Source organism: Erpetoichthys calabaricus, chromosome 8 (assembly GCF_900747795.2).
Source record: "Erpetoichthys calabaricus chromosome 8, fErpCal1.3, whole genome shotgun sequence".
NCBI lineage: Eukaryota > Metazoa > Chordata > Cladistia > Polypteriformes > Polypteridae > Erpetoichthys > Erpetoichthys calabaricus.
In genome coordinates, this window is record NC_041401.2 from 20,242,019 (window position 1) to 20,268,671 (window position 26,653).

Sequence of the window (26,653 nt, forward strand, 5' to 3'; positions counted from 1 at the left end):
AATATTTTAGATAGATAATACTTTATTTGCCCACAAGGGGAAATTTAAATTTTAAAGACGCTCCAAAAAATAAAATAAATATGATAAAAACAAACTATAATCCTTCCATCCCCCAGAACTCCAACACACATAAAAACTTCTGGCTTGGATAACAAAGAGCTGCTACCATCACTACAGGTTGGAAGGTGGCAGTAAGATGAGGTCAGACCTGCTCGGATTGCACCACAGGTTTATATTTGCAGGTATTAAATATTAATAGAGCAATGTCCACGAAAGGAACACACCTAATAGGTCTTGATTACTTCTTTGAAGTCACCAGCATTAAGAATGATTCATCAAAAAGACGTTGGTACAGAGTGAATCCTTTCTGCGGCTGAGTCAGCCAGGATAATGAAACTTACTTTCCCCGGCAGTGACACGGACGATTTTAGTTCACAGTTCAATGCCTGGGTCACACGTTTAATATTAAATATACTGTGCTCCCTTTTTCATTACTGCACAGTCATTTCATTTATTAAATACAATAAACATAATTTAATTTATTCTAATAAAGTAAATATAAAACATGCTCAAATATATATAACATTCAAAATGAACAAAATCTTAAAGATAAGAAAAATCCAAAATAAACCTTAATTTAAAAATATTAAATCATCCAAAAAAGCAGAAAACAGAAACGCCTAATCAGAAATAAAAATAAAATAAAATAAAAGCCAAACATAAAGGGAGCCAAAGAACACTAATATTTTTGATTTATATGCAGTTTCACAAAGCTGACATTAAATTAGTTTAGCAGACGATTTTAAAAGTATGAAGCACAAAACTCTTAAAAGACTTTGTGGGGGTTTTTAAGGTTATTTTTTGGACGGATACCAAAGACTACTGTTCCCTAAGGCCTTGTTCATACTTGCATGTTTAGGTGTGTTCTAAAGAATTTAACTTGTACCACCCCAGTAAAACCAGCTGTGACTCTTCCTCTTGTTTCCATCAACACAGAGGAGTGCATTAGAATATTAGAACAATCTGGACAAGAACAGACCATTCAGCCCAACAAAGCTCACCAGGCCTGTCCTCTTATTTCCTCTAAAATAACATCAGTTATAGTTTTGAAAATCCCTAAAGTCCTACTATCTACCACACTACTTGGTCTCTTATTCCACGTGTCTGTGGTTCTCTGTGTAAAGAAAATCTTCCTAATGTTTGTGTGAAATTTACCCTTAAGAAGTTTCCAGCTGTGTCCACGTGTTCTTGTTGAACTCATTTTAAAGTCACTGTCTCAATCCTGAACATACAGGCTTGGGCAGATTTGTGGCAGATGAAAGTTAATGGAAGTAAATGTAAAGTATTACACATAGGAAGTAAAAATGTGAGGTTTGAATACACAATGGGCGGTCTGAAAAATCGAGAGTACACCTTATGAGAAGGATTTAGGAGTCATAGTGAACTCTAAGCTATCGACTTCCCAACAGTGTTCAGAAGCCATGAAGAAGGTTAACAGAATGTCACGTTATATAGCGCCTTGACGTGTGTGGAGTACAAGTCACAGGAGGTTCTGCTCAAGCTTTATAACACACTGGTGAGGCCTCATCTGGAGTCCTGTGTGCAGTTTTGGTCTCCAGGCTACAAAAAGGACAAAGAAGCAGAAGAGAAGAGCAACTAGGCTGACTCCAGGGCTACAGAGGATGAAATTTAATGTCAGTAAATGTAAAGTATTAAATGTAGAAAGTCAAAATGTGAGGTTTGAATACACAATGGGAAGTCTGGTGAATTATGAGGAAAGATTAAAAGAGCTGAACCTTCTTTGTTTAAGCAAAAGGAGATGAACAGGAGATCTGATGTGTGGAGTACAAGTCCCAGGAGGTTCTGCTCAAGTTTTATAACACACTGGTGAGGACTCATCTGGAGTCCTGTGTGCAGTTTTGGTCTCCATAAAGACAGCAGCACTAGAAAAAGGTCCAGCAAAGAGCGACTAGGCTGATTCAGGGCTACAGGGGATGAGTTATGAAGAAAGATGAAAACAGCTGAGCCTTTACAGTTTAAGAAAAATCAGATGAAGAGGAGACCTGACTGAAGTGTTTAAAACTATGAAGGGAATTAGTCCAGTGGGTTGAGACAGTGATTTTAAAATGAGTTCATCAAGAACACAGTTAGAGACTCCTTAAGGTAAATTTCACACAAACATTAGGAAGCTTTTTATTTACACAAAGAACCACAGACACATGGGATAAGTGACCAAGTAGTGTGATAGACAGTAGGACTTCAGGGACCTTCAAAACTTGACTTGAGGCTTTTATTAGAAGAACAAAGTGCATAGGACTTCATTCTAATGTTCTAATAGGAATTCTAAAGTTCTAATGTTTAAAAAAAAGCATAATGCTGTATTTTGTGTATCCAAATACTGTAACAACATGTCTGCAGATAGAAGTTAAACAGTATTGTGTGTATGACTGATTTAATGAGACACAAATAGACAGAAGAGCTAATAAGCAGTATAATACTACAGCTTTCACTAAAGTCAGCCTGTACATCGCCATTTTGTATTGACGCCATGATTTAAGTCGGACAAACTTGAACCTGACAGAACAGCCTTGGGTTTCCAAGTTGTAAATCTGACTTAAGGGAGTGTTCCAACGGAAAGTTCTGACGAAGGAACTCAGAAATTCTGACTTCACACTTCAAAAGGAACACAGCAAAAGTCACTGAATGCTCTTGAATGCTACAGCATGTGCACGTTTTCTATCTTGTTTAAAAATGTGGCATGTTGCATCTTTCCTACACAAAGACACATTAAAACACCCCGTTGTGCACATTACTGGGTTTTCTCCACAGGAAAACTCAGAGCACTGGAAGTTGCTGCCGCCAAACCTGCCTCTTTCTCGCTGTCACCTAGAAACTGCCTTATCAATGTAAAATATGCACTGTTTACTGCTTTTAGATCTCAATTTAAATCTCTCTATTATAATAAAATAATCCTGTGACGTGACAAGACTTTTTGAAAGATTTTTTTAAGTCCCACGAGATGAGACTTTGGCCATGAGATTTTTTCAAGTCACGCCCTCCTCTCCACCATATTCAACCACACACACGGTCTTCTCACTTCTCAGTCGTGTGAATGCTTTTGTCAGACACAGTGCCTGCTCTCTCAGCTCTTATAAATTTTAACGTTTTCCTTACTTTAAGTTCCCAATTAAAAAAGACGTATTATGTCCAAATCTTATTGAAGAATTTTATCACGAAGGGTTATCAACAGAAGAAATGAGTACACGGGCATTCCTAGCACTGAGAAACGATGAAGTCAAATGAATTAATGCCAAAAATGTCGATCGGTTACGCTGCAAATTGATTAAATGCGTATCAATAGACTATGCTGAAACAGCTGGTGGTGATGGTGCAGAAGATGAAAACATCAACTTACAATATCACAAAGAATATCTATAACCGTTAAGACCATCCGGTCTTCCACCACATGAATTACTGTAGAAAGAAGGATGTATCCAAGATAGGTAATGTAGTACATCTTCAGGGGATAACATTAGAGAACAAAGGAGATCTTCATATGCCATTCGTATTAAAACATTAACAATTTCCCATTGGGATAGCTTTTGCAAAGACAATTTACAAATCTCAGAGCCAAACATTCGAAAAAGTCGTTTTATTTAATAGAGAGAAAGAAACCAAATTCACTCACTGGCAGTTATACATTGTGTTGTCACGATGAAAGTCCAAACACAGAATCACAATTCAATGTGATAATTGATGAAAATTGAATTCAAAAAATTGTTTTTACTTAAGTTTTACAGTAAAAGTGTAAGTTTAAAAAGTTGTTGCGTGTTAATTTCAAAGCAAAACAGAACAAAATCGTATTATGCAACATGAAACACAATTTACATTCCAATTATTATGTTTTAATATTTTTTAATATGGTTAATTACTCGCTGTAATGTAAAATAGTAAATTGTGCATCTGAATCCCCATACACGAATGGCAGAACCACAAAGAGGATAGAGCGTAGCACAAGCGTGGGGTTTGGCCAGCGAAGCGAGCAGGGGGCAAAGAACTTTTGTTCTGTTTGGTCATCATTTGGGTTCGATGACAAAGCATGAGCATCCATATCTATCTATCTATCTCTCTATCTATCTATCTATTATACAGTGCCATTCCTATCTATCTATCTATCTATCTATCTATCTATCTATCTATCTATCTATCTATCTATCTATCTATCTATCTATCTATCTATCTATCTATCTATCTATCTATTATATAGTGCCTTTCCTATCTATCTGTCTATCTATCTATTATATAGTGCCTTTCCTATCTATCTATCTATCTATCTATCTATCTATCTATCTATCTATCTATCTATCTATCTATCTATCTATCTATCTATCTATCTATTATACAGTGCCTTTCCTATCTATCTATCTATCTATCTATCTATCTATCTATCTATCTATCTATCTATCTATCTATCTATCTATCTATCTATTATACAGTGCCTTTCCTATCTATCTATCTATCTATCTATCTATCTATCTATCTATCTATCTATCTATCTATCTATCTATCTATCTATTATACAGTGCCTTTCCTATCTATCTATCTATCTATCTATCTATCTATCTATCTATCTATCTATCTATCTATCTATCTATCTATCTATCTATTATACAGTGCCTTTCCTATCTATCTATCTATCTATCTATCTATCTATCTATCTATCTATCTATCTATCTATCTATCTATCTATTATACAGTGCCTTTCCTATCTATCTATCTATCTATCTATCTATCTATCTATCTATCTATCTATCTATCTATCTATCTATCTATCTATCTATCTATTATACAGTGCCTTTCCTATCTATCTATCTATCTATCTATCTATCTATCTATCTATCTATCTATCTATCTATCTATCTATCTATCTATCTATCTATCTATCTATCTATCTATCTATCTATCTATCTATTATATAGTGCCTTTCCTATCTATCTATCTATCTATCTATCTATCTATCTATCTATCTATCTATCTATCTATCTATCTATCTATCTATCTATCTATCTATCTATCTATCTATCTATCTATCTATCTATCTATCTATCTATCTATCTTGAACTTGTCAATGGAAGTAAAAATGTTACAATGCTTTTAATCATGTCTCAAATTGAGTGGTGGCTCTGAGGCTAAGGATCTGCACTGGTATCCCGAAGTTTGCCCGTTTGAATTCCCGTCACTGCCAAAAAGAGATGCTACTCTGCTGGGCCCTTGAGTAAGGCCCTTAACCTTCAATTGCTCCAGGGGTGCTGTACAATGGCTGACCCTGTGCTCTGACCCCAAGGTGTATGCGAAAAACCAAATAATTTCCTTTGGGATTAATAAAGTATAATAAAATTTTAAAAAATAAAAAAAATTAGCTTCCATTGACACACTGTGTGCTACTGCCATCTGGTGGAAAAAAAACTTTAAAGGCACATGACATCTGCATAAATTTAATAAAATGGAGTTTTAAATAATCCTGCGATTGCCTGGCGCCCTTGTTGGTTTTTGCCCTGCTAGGATGGTCTCCAGCTTCCCTTTCACTTAGCTTAAGATAATTGAGTTTGGACAACTGATGGATGGATGGAGAGCTTTAGATTAGTGTGTTAAGAAAATGGGTGGATGAATGAGAAAGTGAGTAAGAAATGGGCCAGTGTTACTAAGTACAGTGTTAATGTTTTTGTTGTGTAGAATCCACTGCAACTTCAGTACTTGATCATCTGTTTAATGCTAATGATAATAATTCTTTGCAATTTTAAAGTGCTTTTCCCACTACTCAAAGCGCTCAGCAATTGCTGGTTAAGGACTTTGCACAAGGTCCTAACAGTGTAGAGTCCCTATTGGCATTTACGGGATTCAAACCAGCAACCTTCCGATTGTCAGTGCAGATCCCTAGCCTCGTGCCACCACTCTTGCTATACTGTATGTCTATGGTACTCTGGGAATAAATACTTAAAGCAGTTATTCAGACTACCAAGGCAGAACATTGTGACACAGGGTTTAACAGCCTGAAAGCAAATATCCTCAGTTAACCATTGGTCTTACATTGTTAAATGCTTCCTATTCTGGAAAAGTAATGTCAATTTCTTTCAATTAAGACTGCAGACATTTTCTAATATAACCTTCAATCTTAAGCGTTGCCATCTTTCCAGGATTTCAAATATTTTATATTTTGATTCCTGTTAATGTGGTGTGAATTGAATAATGTGTAAGCCACTTAGTAATCACATTCTTCAAAAGGATCACCATTACAAGCCCACCACCCATATTACTCCCACCATCAGAACTCAGACCCACAGCACAGGAAGAAGAGAACTTCACTGAGTGATGGCTTACCTCTCCACTGAAAACCATCTCGTATCCTTCCCTGTTCTTTATCTTGGTGTACAGATACTCTGCCAAATCCAGACATTTGTTAACGTGCTGTTCAAAACCAACAGTACCCTAAAAATACAAAAAACAAAATTATCCACCCATCCATCCATTTTCCAACCCGCTGAATCCGAACACAGGGTCACGGGGGTCTGCTGGAGCCAATCCCAGCCAACACAGGGCACAAGGCAGGAAACAATCCTGGGCAGGGTGCCAACAAAACAAAATTATATTTCACTGAATTTATTTCATTTTAGAAAACATTTGATGAGAACAGGAAATTCAGTCCAACAAAGTTCACCAATTATGTACTTAATTTTTTCAGGATCAAATATGAGTAGATTGCTCAGCAAATGTGAAGCAGATATGCAGGTGGATGAGCCTGTGGTGTCCTGGATAGTGGACTGTCTGCCAGGCAGACCACGGATTTTGAGACTCGAGGATTGTGAGCAACACTGGAGCACCACAAGGAACAGTGCTGTGTCCTTTTCATTTCACTCTGTACACCTTGGACTACAAATAAAACAGCAGGTCATCTCACCTGCAGAAATTCTCAGATTATTCTACACGTATGGGGTGTATTGATAAGAGGGATGAGACAGAAGAGGGGAGTCAGGTGAAGAACTTTGTGTGTTGGTTCAGAAAGAACTGCCTTCATCTTAACATCAGCAAAACTAAGAAACTGGTTATTGAGTTTCGGCATACCAAAGAGCTGATGTCTGGTCACTAGGAGTGGATGTAAAGGTGGTCAACTTCTACAAGTATGAATGACGGGCTGGACTGGTCCCATAACACTGAGGAACTATATAAGAAAGGGCACAGCAGACTCTTCTTTCTTAGGAGACTGCATTCCTTTAATGTGGGAAATGACATCCTTCACATCTTCTATAACTCTGTCATGATCAGTGCGATTTTCTACATTGTGATGTGCTGGGCTGCTAACATCACTTCAAGAGAGTTCCACCAAACCAACAAGTATTTAAAAGTGCAGGGTCACTTATAGGACACACTGTGGACCCCCTAGAGGTCGTAGTGAAGGAGAAAAAACTGAGTGTCATTATGAACAATGTTGCACATCCTCCTAGTGACACAATAACACTAGGGAATTTCAGCCAACAAATTAATCAGCAGAAGTGTTTCAACAAGTGCTAGGCGGGGCTCCTTTATACAAACAGCAATACACCTGCACAATGCCTCACTGAGTCAACCTAGTCAGAAGATTTCTTTCTTTTTATTCATTCTGGTATATATTTGAGAGGGGTTTGTTGTTTGTCATAATATAATAATATTATTTACTGAGCGTTTGAAAAAGTTCAGATTTCTCCTGTGAACAAATATTGTAAAAGTAGGACAGGTAACAACCAATTTCTTACCCTTGTTAATGTTCTCCAAGATACTAGAGTAGATAGGGGGTTACATTTGCAGGAGTATTGGGAAGGACAGACAGCCTGGCCCTCCCCAGTCACACTCTGTGCTATGAGAATTCTGTAGGTAAACCAAGTGCTGCTAAGGGAGGCTTCACAGGGGCACCTGCAGTCCTTTCAGCACAGGCCAGGCAACCTGGCAGCACTTGTGAAGGTCTACCTGGAAGGGTTTCCTCACCCAGACTTAAAAGACCCCTGTAGTCAGTGTACAGGGGGCTAAGCAGGTGGGAGGAAGCCATTGATAAGGGACTGAACAACTAAAGAAAACCAGAGGTGAACTAGTAAGTGAGATGTAAATAGGAGGGCCAGAAGACGTAGGCTTTTGTTATTTTTAAGCCCCTGTGTGTTTATGGAATAACTGTTTTGTCTGTTCATCTACTTTAATATAAAACTCTTTTCTTTTGTTACTTTTGTTCTGGTTGGTCATTATTTGGGTTCGATGACAAAGCATGATCATCCTTATCTATCTATCTATCTATCTATCTATCTATCTATCTATCTATCTATCTATCTATCTATCTATCTATCTATCTATCTATCTATCTATCTATCTATCTATCTATCTATCTATCTATCTATCTATCTATCTATCTATCTATCTATCTATCTATCTATCTATTAAAATGACAGACTCTAGTCTCTAATGAACATAATTGACAACTTGTAGATATCAAGGTGTTACTAAAAGTGGGATTTTCACTTGCTCTTCAAAACTCCCTTTCCGCTAATATTTTACTCTGAGGAATAATATGTTATGTTTTATCCATCCATCCATCCATCCTCTTCCGCTTATCCGAGGTCGGGTCGCGGGGTTAGCAGCTTGAGCAGAGATGCCCAGACTTCCCTCTCCCTGGCCACTTCTTCTAGCTCTTCCGGGAGAATCCCGAGGCGTTCCCAGGCCAGTCGAGAGACATAGTCCCTCCAGCGTGTCCTGGGTCTTCCCTGGGGCCTCCTCCCGGTTAGACGTGCCCGGAACACCTCACCAGGGAGGCGTCCAGGAGGCATCCTGATCAGATGCCCGAGCCACCTCATCTGACTCCTCTCGATGCAGAGGAGCAGCGGCTCTACTCTGAGCCCCTCCTGGATGACTGAGCTTCTCACCCTATCTTTAAGGGAGAGCCCAGACACCCTGCGGAGGAAACTCATTTCAGCCGCTTGTATTCGCGATCTCGTTCTTTCGGTCGCTACCCATAGCTCATGACCATAGGTGAGGGTAGGAACATAGATCGACTGGTAAATTGAGAGCTTTGCCTTATGGCTCAGGTCCTTTTTCACCACGACAGACCGATGCAGAGCCCGCATCACTGCGGATGCCGCACCGATCCGCCTGTCGATCTCACGCTCCATTCTTCCCTTATGTTTTATATTATTAATAATTACTTTAAATTCATAATTAACTGCACATGGAAAGGTCTGGCAGTTATTCCATGAAGAAAAGTAATACTAGAAGCAATAGATCACGGTATAATTTTCAATTTAAACTTTGAGTCATCTGTTTGTTCATTTATAAGATCAGTATGTACTTGTCCTCCAGACTTATTTACCAGACAAGAATACTCCTGCACATAATGTATTTATATCATGTGTTTACTTATATTGAAGGTCAGAGCCACCTAATTATATTTTAGAATTGCCTTTTTCTGTTACGAGAAACGTCCTGCGGTGGGTTGGCACCCTGCCCGGGATTGGGTCCCTGCCTTGTGCCATGTGTTGGCTGGGATTGGCTCCAGCAGACCCCCATGACCCTGTGTTCGGATTCAGCGGGTTGGAAAATGGATGGATGGGATGGATGTTATGAGAAACCTAGTAAAAATGCTATCAATGGGGCATACATCTACTGAGGTGACATGTGCTCTCTGCATGCAGGGGCACTGTTGGTCCTCTTATAATTATTTCCCAACAACTCCTGCATAATCCCAATATATCTCTTCCAGCTACATATGCATTTAGCAGCTGGCACTTCAGTCATGGTGTACACACATTGGCTTTTCTTTTCTTATATACCATATTTTCAGTAGTATATACTGCCCCTAGGTATTTTACAACTACAGAGTGTGGTACAATTATCCACAAACATTTACCACTTGAGCCAAGGCAGGCTAAGTAAGTTGCTCAGGGTCACACATTGAGTTACTGCCAAACTGAAAGAGAAATCTTTTACAGTCCAAGGGTTAGGATTAGCCAGTAGGTTATGCTAAAAGTAGTTGTTTGAAATGCACAAGATTTCATTTAAAACCCTGGACCAAACGTTTTGAGGTGAGTTGGAGAAAACTGAGTTTTTCTAGATGTTCCGTAGTCAGGTATCCGTCCTGTAAAGTTAATTAGTAATCTAATCCTGTGATTCTTTTCAGAGTGATATCATTTACTTCTGCTTTGCCCCAAATTTATAGAAAGGAAAGCAAAAAAGTTAAACCAAATGAAGTAATTATTCTTCTCTTCAACTTTCAAGCATAGAAAGGAGTAGCAAATGTTGAGTTGCCATTTGTTGTTAATTTACAAAGTTCCTTTCTTAACAAATCTTTTAATGCACCGCTTTTATAAAATTCTGAGGTTCATAGTGTAGTTGTGCTAAACTTCTAAGTGTTTGCCCTTTAGAAATGGGCAAAGTGCTACACATGGGCAAAAGGAACATCTCTATACATATTCTGTGATATTATGTGATATCATCTACTGTTAAATTCTGCTCTGTACTTCTAAAATTTGTATTTTTTTTACTTCCAAAAAAAAAAAAACTTTTTATTTTATATTGTATTGTGGATTTGTTCTGTTCTGTGTATTGTATTGTATTGACCCCCTTCTTTTGACACCCACTGCACGCCCAACCTACCTGGAAAGGGGTCTCTCTTTGAACTGCCTTTCCCAAGGTTTCTTCCATTTTTCCCTACAAGGTTTTTTTAGGAGTTTTTCCTTGTCTTCTTAGAGAGTCAAGGCTGGGGGGCTGTCAAGAGGCAGGGCCTGTTAAAGCCCATTGCGGCACTTCCTGTGTGATTTTGGGCTATACAAAAATAAACTGTATTGTATTGTATTGTATATAAAATCCAACATACGTCTATCTGTCTGTATGTCTGTCCGCTTTTCATGAGAGAACTGCTTAACGGATTTAGATCGGGTTTTTTTTCTGCAATTTGCTTGAACATTCCGGTTGATATTGTGACTTCTCGCATCGATCTAAGTATTATAGTTTGGTTGCAGCACCAATTTTTTCGCACAAATCCAAGAAACAGGCTGTGGGCTGAGGGGAGTGGGTGGTGGGACACTCCTCACTTACGCGCCAGCCTCCATTCAAGTTGCTGTACCTCTCGCCACATGTTGGAGCGTACCTTGACTCCGCTTAGCAAGAGATACCTGTATGTTCAGCAGACATTGTCATCTAGAGATGGTTAAAGAGTAACGTTTGACTTTTTTGAGAGAGAGTTCAGAGCTATGGTGTTTTAGAGGGTAGCTGCTCTGGCAGAAATATGACAGCCAGATATAGTGGCAGCTTTTGATGTGGGAGCATTAGCAAAATCCCAAAATATTGCATATCAAGAGGCCCTCGGATATGAAAGCTGTCAATATAAATTCTTCTCAATACAAATTATTACATTTTTTAAAACTTTTTTTTATTGATTTTTAAAGTTTGTCCTGTTTCACTACTATGCGGGCAGAGCCACGGGGGACAGCTAGTCAATTTTAAATACAAGATGGGAAACACTGTCCTACATGAAGCAGCCTCTAAAAAGGATTTAGGGGTTTATGTTGACCCAACAGTTTCATCGACTAAGCAATGCACAGAAGTAATTAAATGGGCAAAAAAATGTTAGGTGGTATCATAAAAACTGCTGAATTTAAGTCAAGGGACCATTATGCTCATATTACATAATGCATGAGTGAGACCACATCTGGAGTGTTGTGTGCAGTTCTGGTCACCACAGTACAAGAAACACACAGCAGCACTCGAAGCTGAGCAGAGGAGAGCAACCAAATGCATCATGGGACTTAAGGACATGTCCTACTGTGACCGACTCAGGGAATTAAACCTGTTTAGTCCGAGCAGAGGTGAAGGCATCGGGACATATTCCAGGTATTTAAAACCCTCAAAGACATTGATAAAGTAGATCCAGCAATATTCTTTCAGGTTAATGGTGAATCACACACTCAAGGATATCAGGGGAAGTTAAGGGGAAGTGCATTTATAACTAAAGCCAGTAAACTCTTCTTTATGGAGGGAGCTGTGGGACTCTGGAACAAACTACCAAGACATGGAGTTGAAACAGAAACATTTTTTTTTTCTTTTTGTTCTTTTTTTTTATTTCGACTTATACGATTTCTCGTATTAGAAATTTGTTAGTTTTCGCATACCCCTTGGGGTCAGAGCGCAGGGTCAGCCATTGTACAGCGCCCCTGGAGCAATTACAAGTTAAGGGCCTTGCTCAAGGGCCCAGCAGAGTAGGATCTCTTTTGGCAGTGACGGGGATTCGAACCGGCAACCTTCTGGATACCAGCGCAGATCCTTAGCCTCAGAGCCACCACTCCGCCCCATTGACAACCTTGAAGACGTATCTGGATGAGATGTTAGGGACAGCTTAGCTATTTTAGTCCTTACATATAAGGCCATTCATAATCTTGCCCCCACATATCTCTCACAGTTCCTACAAGTCATTAAACCCTCTCGTATGCTCAGATCTTCTTTTTCCATTAACTTAAATAATCCACCAGCACGTCTTGTTACGATGGGATATCGCGCATTTAGCAGATCGGCACCTTCCTTATGGAACTCATTACCTGCTTATCTTAGGAATATGACTACCCTTCACCAATTTCAGGCTAATCTTAAAACTTATCTGTTCAAAATTGCTTATTCATTGTAACTGTTATTGGTGTTTTATCTGATGTTTTATTTGGATTTTAAATTTTCTAGTTATTGAATGTTTATTTTTTAACCTGATTGTACAGTGACCTTGAGTTTTTTGAAAGGCGCTTCAAATAAAATGTATTATTATTATTATTATTAGTTAAACAAACAGGCTTGACGGACTGAATAGTCTCCTCTCCTCAAAATTTGTCAAATTTTGTTAAACAGTCAGTTCAAGTAAAGGGTGCAGTTCTGAGGTACAAAACTGCTATTATATAGTGCCTTTCCTATCTATCTATCTATCTATCTATCTATCTATCTATCTATCTATCTATCTATCTATCTATCTATCTATCTATCTATCTATCTATCTATCTATCTATCTATCTATCTATCTATCTATCTATCTATCTACATACATTCACTTATGGCAGGTTTACATGCTTGCCATTCATACTTTTTGGTGTGAGATCCTACTAAGTTTGAAATTTAATCAAATGTTAGACTGGTTGAGACTACAGAATTTCCACTAAAGAGCCTGTTGACTTTGAATTAAGAAGCTGAGTGTCCCGTGTATGCTTTGCATTTATTATGGAGGATCGCAGGAATCATTGGGTAGAGGGGTCCTTTCATCGGATTGGCTGGCCCAGTGTTGACTCAACTGTGGAATAGCCAATAGGGGGAGGTAGCTTGATGGCCGAGGTCTGCAGGACTCTGAACAAATCCAAATGGTATTATGTGATATCGTGGGCGGCACGGTGGCGCAGTGGGTAGCGCTGCTGCCTCGCAGTTGGGTGATCTGGGGACCTGGGTTCACTTCCCGGGTCCTCCCTGCGTGGAGTTTGCATGTTCTCCCCGTGTCTGCGTGGGTTTCCTCCGGGCGCTCCGGTTTCCTCCCACAGTCCAAAGACATGCAGGTTAGGTGGATTGGCGATTCTAAATTGGCCCTAGTGTGTGCTTGGTGTGTGGGTGTGTTTGTGTGTGTCCTGTGGTGGGTTGGCACCCTGCCCAGGATTGTTTCCTGCCTTGTGCCCTGTGTTGGCTGGGATTGGCTCCAGCAGACCCCCGTGACCCTGTGTTCGGATTCAGCGGGTTGGAAAATGGATGGATGGATTATGTGATATCATCTACTGTTGAATTCTGCTCTGTACTTGTAATATTTCTATTATTGTATTGAGGATTACTTGTGTTTTGTTCTGTGTATTGTATTGTATTGACCCCCTTTTATATGACACCCACTGCATGCCCCACCTATCTGGAAAGGGGTCTCTCTTTGAACTGCCTTTCCCAAGGTTTCTTCCATTTTTTTTTACCCTACATGCGTTTTTTGTGAGATTTATCCTCGTCTTCTTAGAGAGTCAAGGCTGGGGGGCTGTCAAAACGCAGGGTCTGTTAAAGCCCATTGCGGCACTCCTTGTGTGATTTTGGGCTATACAAAAATAAATTGTATTGTATTACTAGTTGCACTTAGCCTTACTGTTAAGTACATTTTTAGGGCATTGGAAACTCAGTTTGATCCGCTGCATTTTAATGAAAAATGTTTAAGTGTTGGTGGTCTGTGGATCATAGAAGGGAGAGAAACGTCTTTTCAGGTAATTTCATTTGAAATGTCTTCCCATATGCTGTTCTGTTGTACTTTTCAGAATTGCATATCTGCTCTTTTGGCATAGCAACCCTTTTGGGTGGTCTCCAGTTCTCCACTTCCTATCATCCTATCCTCATTGGCCTTCTGCACAATTAGCAGCTGCACCATCAGTTATTTAGGCCTTCAGCCTAGGGGCTGGTAGGTGTCCATGTCTGACCTGAACTGGCCACTATCATTCGATTGCCCTTGGTGCTATTACATAAATTACATGTCCAACTGTTCAGTGTTTCAGGTTATTTTGTGATGAGAGCGACGCAAAGTTTAAAATGAATGGATGCAAAACACGCAGTAGATGCAAGACTTTGGGATAGTGGCTAAAAAATGAGAAAGACTCTGATCTAGAGTGTTTATTTGATCCCCTTGTCCTCTCTCTCCTCCTGACTCATTTGTTCACAGTCCAGCAGATTAATCGCCATTTCTTTACAAGAAAACACACAGACTCTGGTGTGTGTGTGTGTGTGTGTGTGTGTGTCAGTGAGTGTGTGTAATAGAGCACAGCATGAACTGGTTACAAACTGCATGATGAAGCTGATGCAGGCAGCGGCAAGAGGGGTCTTACGAATGAAATGAATTTTCTCTCAGCAGGCTTAGTGCTCATTTTGGGGATCCACAGGAGGGATGGAGACTCTGTGATCCCAGCTTTGTGTTCCTGAATGGGAAAGCTCACAGCGAACGGTAGTTGAAACTTATTAGATGTTTCCTGCGGCACCCTGTCGGGGGAAATGGGCTACATTTACATTTATTGCCCAACTGTTTTATCCAAAGCAGCTTATGAGCCAAAGAACAATTTGCTATTCTATTTCTATAGTTTGAGCTAGTCTCGGGATCGGTAGTGGGAATGAAGTGCAGCATGTAAACCACAACGTTGTTAAATCTTGCCAGTAGGACACAGTAATAAAATGTTCTACTTTCTTAAAAATAAAAAAATCGGGAGTGGGCTTCCCTCGGCTTTCTCGTATACTGAGATTGAGGAGAAGGTCATCACAACCACTTCCAGTTGAGCAAGATTTTCTCAAATATCATAACTCTTTGTTTCTCATCATAACTAATTGATGATATCAATACATAATCATTTATCTCTATTTATAATCAAACTCTGGAGTCCCAAGGGGAAGAATATATAAACCTGTTCTGAGGTGAAAAAATTACACGTATGAGATTGTATATAGTGAATGTGTACAGAGACTTAATTACTTTATTTCTAATATTTTACTTTATCTGTAAGGTTATAGTATGAAACATTTTAACAGAACTTTAGCCTGCATAAACCTATGCAGCAACTACAATCTTCTAATGTCTTGTTTCTGTCCCAAAGCCCTGATATATAAATTAATATTAGACTTTACAAGGAAACCCAGGCAAGCCCTACGCCAGGGTTTCTCAACCTTTAAGTATTTGCGACCCAAGTTTTCATAACAGTTTTAATCGCGCCCCCGTAACGTTTTTTTAAAACCCTAATAAAATTTATTCCTATATTTTTTGCTGCTGATACACCGCTACAAGTTTAAAATTTCCCAACGAATATGTGGCGAAATTATGCCACATATGGCAACAGGGGGGGCTGCCCTACGCAGACATCAGCCTATCCAGAGACCAAGTCAGCCTTCAGTAGTAGCAAGCTAACCTAACCACTACGTCAGTCAAAATTGTTTTTGTCTCATTTTTAGAGTGGACGATTCAGATATTCAAGAGGAATTTTTCTGTCACAAGTTCTTCCAACCAATCGAATGGAACAAAACACAAGCAATACACATCACTAGAAAGTAAATATTTAATTTTACTGTTTTGCAATGCCACAAATGCCAAAATGTATTTTGTCATTTTTGGTTATTTGTAAGCTTTGATTGTTATATTTGAGTTATTGCGCTTGGTTATTTTGGCAGAATAATACATTTTTAGAAAAAAAATTGTTAGATCGCACCATTATTGGTGCTAATGCTCTCGCTTAATGATTTTGTGATTTATATTCCTAGAAGAAAAAAAATCGGGAGTGTGCTCTCCTCGACTTTCTCGTATACTGTGATAGAGAAAAAGGTTGTCAGAACCACTTCCAGTTGCGCAATATTTCTAAAATATCATATGTTTTTTTCTCATCATAACTAATTCATAATATCGATACACAATCATTTATCTCGATTTATAATCAAACTTTATATTGAAATGATATTTTCGCACTTAGGGAGGTTGAAAACGATGCTGGAATTTTTTCATGATTACATATGCATTGCCTAGATTACGTGCAAAATAAAAAGAGTTATAGTCACCTAAAAACATAGAAAAAGTGTTAGTCTTATATATAAATACTAGCAAAATACCCGCGCTTCGCAGCGGCGAAGTACTGCCTTAAAATTTTTATTAAGATGAAAAGTAAACCTTTTTAAACTGAGGGAAAATATACCAATAATTATTTGTTAAGAATCTGTTTGTATACCACGTTGTCAGTTTGGCCCTCCAGTTGTAATATGACCAAGCTGTGCACTGAGCTTACTCTTGAGCATGCAACTTATAGTTGGCCATGTGAAAAGCAATCTTGCCTCAAATCAATGCCAACCTTTTGTAGGATCTGTCCCTGAGACTTATTAATTGTCATTGCGAAGCAGAGCCTTACTGGAATTGGAGGCGTTTGAATTGAAATGGGAGATCAGAGGGTATAACGGGGATGTGAGGAACAAAAGCTCTCTCCCCTGAGCCACCACCAGTAAAAATAGTTGGCTCAATTAGGTTCTTTTGCAGACACGTGACCTGAAGTCTCATTCTGTTACAAAGATTCGGTGGCTGTATGTTTCTCAGTAACATTATTGGTGCCCTAACCTTCAAAATTAGATTATGCTCAGGAGTGCCTGGAGGATTCAGAGCGTGGAGAAACTCTACTGGATAGTGTACCGCGTCTTCCACTTCTACAACTGAATCCACAGACTGATATGTTTTTGGTTGTGAAGGTAGTACTTGAAGTAAAATGTGGTTTATAGTCGTAGTCATGTCATTTCTTGGTGTCAGGATAGCTCTTTCCCTCAACCATGAAACGTCGTTTTTGTGGAGATTTCGTAGATTGGGGTAAAGATTTTGAAGAAGGCTTTGTAAGAGGCATTGGCGGTTGTCCAAAGGTGTAAAATATTTGGCCATTTCGGTACACTTGAAAGCGACAACCGAACAATTCAGCGGCAGCCATCAACTCACATGCAGAACCATAGGTGAAGGGCTTAAGCATTTCACTCTTCTAGTGCTCCTGTGTAGTATAATTATCTCCTGTACCGTCATCAGTCCACACCTTGAACCTGTCCCAGTCATTCAATACATAAGACACAATGTTCCTCTGGATATCAAGAGTAAGCCTGATATGGCCGTGCAATATGTAACACAGAGAATGGAAAAGGCAGGCGCCATCTCCAGGCATGGAAACCACTCGGTAAACGACAGTTCTTTGATCAATGGTGATCACCTCGATAGACATGTTAATGGGGGTATGGTTGGAACGATAAAGGAAATGGGTACCTGAACAATGTAAACTAAGTCTAAAATACCTACACAATAACTATAATCGTAATAAACGAACAATAAAACAGCGGAGAAGCTGTGGATTAAATAAAAAGGCTGCAGTTATCAGCAGGGAGACGTGAATACCGTGGCAAAGCAAAGAAGGGAATGAAGAGACTGGAGCGACGGACGGCCTTATATAGGCAGGCAGCCAACTATGTAGGAGGCATGGGGATGGGGGACCCAATGCTGCCTCACACGGCGACCGAGCTACAGGCTTTGGACGTATATATGTACGTAAGTAGGATTCAGTTAGCGTTGGGAACCCACGTACCAAATTCCTTGAAGATGGGCCCATAAGTAACAAAAGACCGTTGGAAAGTTCAATATGGCGGCCAACAGTGGTGACCGTTATGACCGTTACACGTAGAATTTTGAAATGAAACCTGCTTAACTTTTGTAAGTAAGCTGTAAGGAATGAGCCTGCCAAATTTCAGCCTTCTACCTACACGGGAAGTTGGAGAATTAGTGATGAGTGAGTCAGTGAGGGCTTTGCCTTTTATTAGTATAGATCTATGCGTGGAAGTGTGTGTGTCTGCCTGTCTGTCCGGCCCGGAAGTGAGAGGTGGAGTCAGGGTAAGGGCTCCACCTCCAAGGATACACAAGCGACGCGAGCACATCAGCAAAGCGAAACCTCTGAAGAAAGACTCACTCACTTAGCCGCTAATACACAAGTGAGGCGAGCACGTCGGCAAAATGAATCCTCCTAGGAGAGAGATGCGCCGAATAGTTCCTTCCAATTACCTGACATCTCTACATTTATGTCTCTACGTTTTTCTGATGATTTCAATAGTTTCTAGGACTGCAGGCTTTATACAGCACGGGCTTACACCGCTAGTATCATATAATATTTTTTGCAATAAATTGCTACAGGTAAAACTCAATTTAGCTGAATTTAATTATGATAATGATGGCGGAAATAAAAAAAATAATCATAAAATTAAATTTATTATTAGGAATACAATGGGGACGTAGCAGCTTATTGTTCCCATTACATCTTTATATTTACATGGCATGTTCAATGTCTACACGTTTTTGTTAAACTGATGAATTATAAATTAAAATTAAATTAATAATAGTTATTGAAAGAAGAGGCATTATATTGAATACAGTTTTTAATGTTGTGTACACATATTTCCATGATACATAAAATTTAGATGGTTGTTTAAATAAAATACTACAGTACTTCCAGTTGAGTAATTTTTCTCAAATTTCATATCTGTTTGCTTTTTATCATTATAAATATCTATAAAAAATTTGAATCATCTATCTGTAATTAGAACCATAGTTTACCTGAAAATTCACAAAAGTATTCAGTTAAAGTGTCACTTTTCTCAAATTTCATATCTACTTATTTTTTGTCATTTCTAATATCCAAGCAAAATTTAAATCATATACTGTATCTCTATTTATAGCCATAGTTTACCTGAACACATTTCAGATTTTTTCAAGTAATGTACCACTTGCGGTTGCCAGAAGAGGCCCAAAAGTTGATAGGATTCCGTATTTTTGATATAAAGAAGGTGTACAAAATCTCATTGACCAGGTGAAAGCGTTTCCAAGTTATCGTGTTTACACACAGACAGACACACAGATGGATGTAATTTCAAAAATTGTATTTTCAGACTCAGGAAGGTCTAAAACGTCAACATTCATCAATATCTCGAGGTCGAATTTTTTCACGATTCCTATATTTTCTCTATACTATGTATACGAGAAAGTAAAAAGAAACAGTCAAAACAATTACTTCTTCAAAGTTATAAAATCTAAACCCATCATAATTTACCTTTGCTTTCCACATGAGCCAGAACTTGAAAATGTCCACATGGCGGCCACATTGTATTGCTTTATCACCTGTGTCATAGGAAACATCATACTGCTTGTCCTGCTGGAAGAGATACCCTGCGCACATCTGATTGCAGCCTTGAAGGATGCCCTAGAGAGAAAACAACCCAAGATTATTGTTGGGTCTGCTGCTGAATGTTTGAGTAGAACATCAAAACGTCTTGGCTTAACCTTCCATGGAAGCATCTCTCTTTCCTTCCTACCTGGGCTTTGTTACAGACCTGTATAAAAGATATATTGGTGGTTGTGCTGGTGCTTCCTCTTCTCTTTCTCCAGAAGCCAGCTGCAGGAATTTGTGTGATGATTTTACTAGTTTCCATTAGGCTCTCAGATTTACAGTTGATGTTTCTACCACAACTACCATTTTTAGATATCAGTCTTTCTATCAGTAATCTGGGACTTAAAACAACTCTGTCTGTTACAAGCCAACTGACTCACACAGTTGTGTTCTAAACCTGATATGCTAAAGACCTTCAACCTCTTTCACAATTCCTCAGACTCCAATACCTCTGCAGTGTTAAGGATGACATCTGTAATGAAGCACTCAGAATGAGGAGTTTCTTCATCGATAGAGAATACCTTTCTCATTTTGCGGACTGGGCCCTCAGTTAAGCCAGGAGTAGACCACTTAAACATTCACTCTAAAAGGAACACACTAATGTGTCCTGTCTGGTCCTCTCATTCCACCCTAATACAGGTTATCAAAAAAACTCCCCAATTTGCAGACTGATCTTTTCACAGGAGCCTTTTTTCCTAACCCTCCCTCGATCTCCTGCTGTTGACAACCTAACCTACGCAAACTTCTAGTCCACAGATAAGTCACATTCCTCTCCAGGCATTTTTAACTGTAAGAAGGGCCGCTGTGTCACTTGCAAATATGTCAACAACAATAAACTTGAATCTGGCCCCCCTGGTAAATTCATTATTAAACATCAGGCCTCCTGCCAGTCTAAAAATTGTATTTACTGCATTTCTTGTCGGAAGTGTCTGGCCACATAAGTGAAACAGGGGGCATTGCAGAGAGCAGGTTCAAGAAATTAAAATCAAAGTGCTTACAAAGCTTGTTATACAACATGTTATCTCCATTGATCTCTCTGCTTGTGTTCTTTCACAGGGCCTCAAAGACACTTTTCAATGAAAAACGGAAGAAGCTAAGCTCGTTCTCAGCCTGGGATCTCACATTTCTAAATATCCTAATGGCCAACTAACTTTTTAATCTCTCCTTATTTTCCTCAAATGGAGGCTTTTTCTCACCTACTCTCACCTTTTCTCATTTCATCTGCCTCAACTTTGTTCCCTTCTTTCCCACCTATATATGTTACCCGCTCTTTCCTTTTACATTTGCACAGACAAAGCATTGCATCTTTAACATTCTTTCCCTTTCAATAACCTTTAACCTTTTTATTTTGCAAATCAAAATAGCCTTTAAAACATTTCATAATGCAAATCATTTTTAGGGCGGCACGGTGGCGTGGTGGGTAGCGCTGCTACCTCACAGTTGGGAGACCTGGGGACCTGGGTTCGCTTCCCGGGTCCTCCCTGCGTGGAGTTTGCATGTTCTCCCTGTGTCTGCGTGGGTTTCCTCCGGGTGCTCTGGTTTCCTCCCACAGTTCAAAGACATGCAGGTTAGGTGGATTGTGCGATCCTAAATTGGCCCTAGTGTGTGCTTGGTGTGTGTGAGTGTCCTGCGGTGGGCTGGCACCCTGCCCGGGATTGGTTCCTGCCTTGTGCCCAATGTTGGCTGGGATTGGCTCCAGCAGACCCCCGTGACCCTGTGTTCGGATTCAGCGGGTTGGAAAATGGATGGATGGATGGAAGTCATTTTCAGATTGTGCAATTAAGATACCATTTAATATAAAACTAAGAACCGTTTTTATTCATTAACTTACACTACCATTGTAAGCCACTATTTGAAAGACAACACAATAAAAAAATTAACTTTACTCAGGCAACCTTAAAACATGAAGTACCCCACCATGTTTGCTTGGTAGGAAGAACTTTTCACTTGTGCCTAAGACAATTAGGCTGGAAATGGCCATGGCTTTTAATAAAAACTAAATTAAAATATACTGTATTATTTCTCACACACACTTTCTTAAAATACAAAATGTAGCATCACATATAGGCACAAGCCTAACATTAATGATAAAATATAACATGAAGTCATCAAAGTGATCCATATAACTGTTACAGATGCATGACATCCAGCAGTTTGGCAAGACTGCAACAAATGTGCCAGGGACAGTGGCATAGCTAGAGTTTGTGCTGCTCGGAGCGGAGTGGGCTTCAATCTGAATATGTTAACCTATTTAAATAGGAAATTAAAATGTCGTTTAGAGAAAAATTAAGATAACTTTTGCATAGATTTATTCATATTTAGAGAAACAGCAACAATTTTTCACATAATTATTTGCAAGCTTCAACTAGACAAGAATCTAGTATAGACGCACTGATAAGCCAGGTTCTAATCTAATCATTAGTTTAATATAATTATGCTGCGAAAACCAGAACCAGTGTAGTGTACAAGTGATAGGTGGCGATGTTTTCTGCGCAGAGCAAGAACGCAATCGGATTGATAACGAAACGAAATTATAATTTGTAAATTAGTTGTTTATCTTCCTAGAAATTATTATCAGTGTAATGTTTATGCTTATTTTTGTTATCGCCTCATAAATTTCTACTGCTGTGTCTGATGCCGTCACAGAAGGACAGTCTGAAAATTATTTTGGAAGCATTTGTGGATAAAAATCAGAGAATTTTACTTTTTTCATTCATGCGTGATATTTTTCCGAACCCTGCTGCTTACACACGAATTGTACTGAGCCTTTTGGCCAATAATTCCGCCCCCAAAAATGTGCTGCCTGGGGCGGACCGCCCCCTCCGCCCGCCCCTAGCTACGCCACTGGCCATGGACCCCTTTAAGGTGTTCCTAACCACTAAAGATTCAACTGCTGGAATTCAGATGGCAAAGCTACAGTGTTCCCGTCATCAAACATGTCTACTCTTACATCCATCCATCCATTTTACAACCCGCTGAATCCGAACACAGGGTCACGGGGGTCTGCTGGAGCCAATCCCAGCCATCACAGGGCACAAGGCAGGAACCAATCCCGGGCAGGGTGCCAACCCACCGCAGTACTCTTACATTCTTTTTCTATTAATAAAGCTTTGATGATTCCATTAAAGAAGAATTGTTTAGGAGATTTAACGTTTGTATTCAGCGTTGCATCCTTGCATAATATCTAAACAAATAATGCTAGTTAGATGTTGTAAAATGAAAAAAGAAATTGTTTTGTAATTTCTAGAAGTATCATCCCTTCCATTACGTAATGAAGTTAACCAATGAGACTGGCCTGCACCAAAATCCTGTCATGCAATAAAATGGGTGAAGTTTATTGATTTAAGTGTGTTCAATCCACTTCTGAAATTGCAATTTCTTTATCACAAAGTGTTTCTCTGGATTAAGTGTTTTTGAAAAAAAATGTTTTTTTAAAAATAAAAAGTTGCATTTTTTTATATCATTAAGTAATTTTCATGCTCAGAAAATTATCTGAAGTATGCTTTGAGCTGAAAAATAATAATAATAATAATAATTCCTTACACTTCTATTGCGCTGTTCTTCATTACTCAAAGCACTGCAGTGAGTGAGGAGCCACTTGAACCACCACCAGTAATGTGTATCACCCACCTGGGTGTTGTGATGAGAGCCATTATTGTGCCAGTGTGCTCAGCACACATTGGTTATTAGGTGGTGAAATAGTGAGTGACAGAGGCAATTAGGGACAGGGGAGAATTAGGGGGCCAGAAAGACTAGGCTGTGGTGGGTGGTTTAGCCAGGACATTGGGATACACTCTACTCTTTACAAAGAACACCCAGGAATCTTTTATGACTGCAGAAAGTCAGGACCACAGTCGTACGTCTCATACAAAGGATGGCGCCATTTTTACAGCTCAGTGTCCCTTGTCACTACACTGGGAGCATTGGCATCCACATTTGGACAACAGAGTAAGCGCCCCCTGCTACCCGGCCTCACCAACACCTCTTCCAGCAGCAACCCAAGCTTGTTGTAGATGGATTCCTGTCCAAGTACTGTCCGGCCTTAACAGGCTTAGCTTCAGGTTTATCACCTGTTCTGAAGTGCAGGCAGCATGGCTGCTGGTAGTCTCCCTCATTCTTAACATTAGTTGAGGTGGAAAGATAGAGAGAGAGAAGTTGGGAGCAGACGCTGATACAGCGCATCGCCGCACCCACTGCATGACAAACCAACTCAGGATCCCAGATTAGGCCCTGAGTGCAGCTATGCAGCGGGTGACACCTTGGCACCACGCTAGTTCAGATGGCATGGAACAGTGTGAGGCTGTCATAGAGCAATCAATTTCTATGCAGACCCGTGTTATTCACTAGAATGATTTGCAGCTCACTGTAGGTAAAACATAAGCCACTTTCTTAGAACTTTTACTAAAAAAAAATTTTGTATGCCTGGGACATCTCTTCATGCACTAACACAAACAAATAAAAATAAAAAGAGTACAAGTGTAAGACACTTAAAATGATGAAAGTGGCCATCAGCTGTTCAGACTTTGAAAGTGCACTTTAATTCAAAAACTCAGTTTTAATTTGCCACCTCGTCTTTATCAACGACATTTTGCCAAAGCTGAAATCTCACCTTTTCACGAACAAGAATGGCAGAGCACTGTAGCAGAACGCCCATCATCTTGTGAGGATTCCAGGTCACCGAGTTGGCCCTACAACAGTAAGAGAATGTATGGACAAGAGGCCAAAGGCTGCAGGCATTCTGTGATCAATAAAGCCCAAGATTTGCCTTACCTTTCAATTCCATTTAGTTTATGACGATGCTTTCTGGACATGAGAAGCCCACCTCCCCATGCTCCCTATGACAGAAGAGAAAATATGTCAAACTAAACACCATGTGGAAGATGACACAGGAAAATGTCACAAAGTAGATGGTCACTATGCGAATGGCGGAGCACTGTAATTTCAGTCATTTGTTTCATTGGTAGCAATTCAAAAGTATGTTGTCGTTGAGGTTCCTAGGTGTCCTTAGGTGCCTAGGAACAGGCAACTAAATAGTTCTACGAAGCCCCCCATTACATCACCTTTGAATCTCTCAAACCTCTCTCCCTCAAAATGAATGATGGACACTGATAAAAATAAGGAATCCAACATCTCAGGGAACTCAGTACAGTTTAGGATAATGATGTGCACAAACCTAGCAGGGATGACCACCAAATCTGACCTGCATTTAGAATATTATAAATGCTGATTAGAACATTAGGACAATCTGGAAGAGAACAGGTCATTCACCCCAACAAAGCTTGCCAGTCCTATCCACTTAATTCTTCTAAAAAAACATCAAGTCGACTTCTGAAGGTCTCCAAAGTCCTACTGTCTACCACACTTCTTGGTCGCTTATTCCAAGTGTCTATCATTCTTTGTGTAAAGAAAAACTTCTGAATGTTTGAAACTCTTAACAAGTTTAGAAAAGTGTCCCTGTTTCCTTGATGAACTCATTTTAAAGTCACCGTCTTGATCCACTGGACTAATTCCCTTCATATTTTGCACACTTCAGTCAGGTCTCCTCTTCATCTTCTTTTGTTTGAACTGTAAAGGCTCAGCTCTTTTAATCTTTCCTCATAACATATCCCCGGTAGCCCTGGAATCAGCTTAGTCGCTCTTCTGTGGACCTTTTCTAGTGCTGTTATGTCCTTTTTGTCGCCTGGAGACCAAAACTGCACACAGGACTCCAGATGAGGCCTCAATCTTGAGCAGAACCTCCTTTGACTTGTACTTCACACATCAAGGCGCTATATAACCTGACATTCTGTTAGCCTTCTTAATGGCTTCTGACACTATCGGGGAGTCGATAGCTTTGAGTCCACTACTACTCCTAAATCCCTCTCATAAGGTGGACTCTCGATTTTCAGACCGCCGATTGTGTATTCAAACCTAACATTTTTACTTCTTATGTGTAAATATTTACATTTACTGACATTAAATTTCATCTGCCTAAGCCTGTATGTCCATCTGTGATGATATAACGGATTCCAAATTATCTGCTAATCCACCTATCTTGGTATCATCTGCAAACTTAACCAGCTTGTTCCTTATATTCCTATCTAAATCATTTATATTTATTAAATATAGCAGCAGCCCTAGCACTGACCCCTGCTGGTCACCACTGTTAACATCGGCCAATTCTGATGAGGTTCCTTGCACCATCACCCTCTGCTTCCTGAGTCAATTCTGCCCCCATCTAAAAACATCACCCTGAACTGCCACTTCTTTTAGTTTGATGCCCAACCTCTCATGTGGCACCTTATCAAATGCTTTCTGAATGTCATTATAAATAATCTCATGTGCTCCACTCTGATCGTATCCTTTTGTTGCCTCCTCATAGAATTCCAGCATGTTAATAAAACACAACCTCCCTCTTCTAAGCCCATGCTGACTGTTCCTAATAATTCCTGTCCTTGCCAGGTGTTGCTCAATCTTATCCTTAATAATTCCTTCCATTAATTTTTCTGTGATGCACGTTAAGCTTACTCTGGCCTATAGTTTCTTGGATCTGCCCAGTCACCCTTTTTATATAATGGGATAATAATTGCCATTTTCTAGTCCTTTGGAATCTCCCCAGTGCACAGCAACTTCCTAAAAATGTGTGAAAGGTTTATATCTGTACTCACTAGTGTCCTTAAGAGCTTGATGATAAATATTATCTGGTCCCTGTGATTTCTTTGATTTCAGCCCATTTAATCTGAGCAGCACTTCTCCCTCTACAATTTACAACTCCTTCAGTAGATCCCTAGTAGTCCCGTTTACTGCTGCGAAGTTAACTACTTTCTCACTTGCGGAGTCTTTGGAAAAATGCAAGTTGCAGAGCATACCCAGGCCTTCCCTCCCCCCCAAAAAAGACAGACCACAAATACATAATGGGG

General features: G+C 39.5%; 1 protein-coding gene across 1 annotated transcript in view; it reads right to left on the reverse strand.

Moving 5' to 3' along the window:
* LOC114655379 (glutamate decarboxylase 1-like) overlaps positions 1–26,653 on the reverse strand; it is a 61,397-nt gene that overhangs the window by 5,837 nt on the left and 28,907 nt on the right. Inside the window, 4 exon segments of the mRNA XM_051930638.1 lie at positions 6,379–6,486; positions 19,638–19,787; positions 24,364–24,442; positions 24,525–24,589. Of these exon segments, the coding sequence (XP_051786598.1) occupies positions 6,379–6,486; positions 19,638–19,787; positions 24,364–24,442; positions 24,525–24,589 (402 nt within the window).